This window comes from Engraulis encrasicolus, chromosome 11 (assembly GCF_034702125.1).
Source record: "Engraulis encrasicolus isolate BLACKSEA-1 chromosome 11, IST_EnEncr_1.0, whole genome shotgun sequence".
Classification (NCBI taxonomy): Eukaryota; Metazoa; Chordata; class Actinopteri; order Clupeiformes; family Engraulidae; genus Engraulis; species Engraulis encrasicolus.
Genome location: NC_085867.1, coordinates 32,538,830 through 32,541,329, shown reverse-complemented (window position 1 = coordinate 32,541,329; position 2,500 = coordinate 32,538,830). Strand labels below are relative to the sequence as shown.

The following is a 2,500-nucleotide window of genomic DNA, read 5'->3' as shown; positions in this document are numbered from 1 at the left end:
CATACACACACACACACACACACACACACACAAAATCATGCTTACATCATACCCTTGTGCACACTCCAATCTTCGTCTCGAGTCTGTGTGAAAGCATGCGATTGCACGACTGTCCATGTGTCCACTGGTCCTGCTGGTGCACATAGTTTTCGTAGCAAATGCTGCCTTCATCTAGCTCTGTATTGTGTTGTGTTCTTGATGACGATCGTATCGTTCATTAAGTTGGCGTAATGGTGTGTTTTATAGTCTGTTAGTTTCTCATTTGTATACCCTTGAGTTTGCATGCACAGTTGCGCACTGACCCTTAAACGTGTGTGTGTCTGCGTCTGTGTGTGTCTGTTTCTGTGTGTCTGTGTGTGTGTGTGTGTGTCTGCGTCTGTGTGTGTCTGTTTCTGTGTGTCTGTGTGTGTGTGTGTGTGTGAGAGAGAGTGTATGAGAGTGTGTTTGTCTTTGTAATTAATGAGTGACCTTTCACTAGTTAGTGTGCCATGCCACACACACACACAACGTCAGCACATCCTTGCCCTCCACCTTGGCTCAATAGCTCATCGGTCGTTCCAGAACAAGTGTGTGCTTGCTAGTCTGTTACACACATGCATGCGTGTGTGCGTGGACATGGGGTGGGCGATATGACAATATTAAATCGTGAATCGTGATCTCGAGTACAAGATCGTCTTGAATCAGCCAAAGTGAAGAAATCGTATACATCATCTTGCAGTGAGAATGTTAGGTATCAGTATCAAAGTGATGTTTACTTATTTGGGTTGTTGTCTTCACTTTTATTCTATACATTATAGTATTCTATTTGTGCACTTTATGAGAGTGTCATCAGTTTGTTAACATTTTATTAACTGAATTACAAATTGCAAGCATAACAAAATTGTTTTTTGTTGTTTTTATTTTTTGGATGGAAGATCGTGATTTAAAAAATGGTGATATAACATTTTTACCATATCGCCCACCCCTACGTGGACACATGGTCGTGTCGCATGTAAATTGATTAGTAAATGTGTGTGCGCATGCAAGTATGTGTGTCAATGGCAAGGTTGTATTGATGAGCTGTGTGTGCGCATTTGGTAAAGACGACTGGGCTAGGAGATGGAGGCTCTTGAATAATAACTCCCCTGCCAGCAAAGTGGAAAAAAAAAAACATAAACCCCACTTTTCATTTGCACCTATTGTTCTGTTTATTTCCTGTGCACTTTGCATCTGCAAGTGTTGTATGCTGTGATTATGTCCTTGATTATAGGTCGCTTTGTGTAAAAGTGTCTGACAAATGAAATGCAATGGAATATAAGAACGAACTGGGCACGGAAGTAAAAGGGAAAAAAACACAGTACATGCATATACACGTGAAGTAAAAGGGAAAAAACTTTGCACACACACACACACCCCCCACACACACATAGACACACGTATAGACACACACATACGCACACGCATGGGCAGTGCACGCACACACACACACACACACACACACACACACACACACACACACACACACACACACACACACACACACACACACACACACACACACACACACACACACACACACACACACACACACACACACACACACACACACACACACATGTACGCACACACAGTGAGTGGACTATCCCTGGCACCGGTCCCTAATATTTTGGAGAGGACAAGGCCTTAGGGCTGTTTCCAAATTAGCTGTTCGTTCTGCCTGGATAAGGATTACTGCCAGAGCGGATGTAGCGGCGTTGTTAGTCAGTGCCCATTCACTCCCATGCTTCATGCTGAAAATGTAATATACGCATAACTATTATGATGCTTGTACATAGTGTACCAATTGAGACACGGACAGACAGACAGAGACACACACAACACACACAATTTGTTATCATGTAATCATGTAAGTTTGCTAAGCAAGACAAAGTTGTTCTCTGAAGAGGAGGACAAGAACGCACATCTTCTATTCATCTGATTAAATTGTGTCTCTCTCCCTCTCCCTCCCTCTCTCTCTCCATCTGTAGTACATCAGTTCCTCCAGTAGTGCAGCAGGCCTTGGCCACAGCCAAAAAGGTGAGAACACCACACACACACACACACACACACACACACACACACACACACACACACACACACACACACACACACACACACACACACACACACACACACACACACACACACACACACACACACACACACACACACACGCATTCTCTTCCTCTACCCTGTTATTGTTTTCAGGCTGACCAGAATGGTGCCAGTGCCCGTTCCTGCACTAGTTTCGTTGGAAATGGTCTAAACAGGGGTGAAACATTTTCCCCACCAGTCACTGTGGCAGGTAGATTCTAAAATCTACCAGTCACCATTTGTACCAGTTCATATTTAACCGTTCCAAACATTGTAATGCCAAGTAAGACCATTTTCTGATCAATACTTTTGTTTCAGAGGTCATCAATTCCGTTATTGTGATGCTTATAAGTCTTTTCATTACCAATTTGCTGAAACCTTTCATGTT

The 2,500-nt window shown here is 43.2% G+C and overlaps 1 protein-coding gene across 4 annotated transcripts in view; it reads left to right on the top strand.

The window, feature by feature from the left end:
- Positions 1-2,500, top strand: part of nup214 (nucleoporin 214) — a 104,446-nt gene that overhangs the window by 47,749 nt on the left and 54,197 nt on the right. For all 4 annotated transcript variants that reach the window (XM_063210499.1, XM_063210498.1, XM_063210497.1 and 1 more), the window contains exon 25: positions 2,007-2,055. In XM_063210499.1, the coding sequence (XP_063066569.1) occupies positions 2,007-2,055 (49 nt within the window). The remainder of the gene's footprint in view (positions 1-2,006; positions 2,056-2,500) is intronic.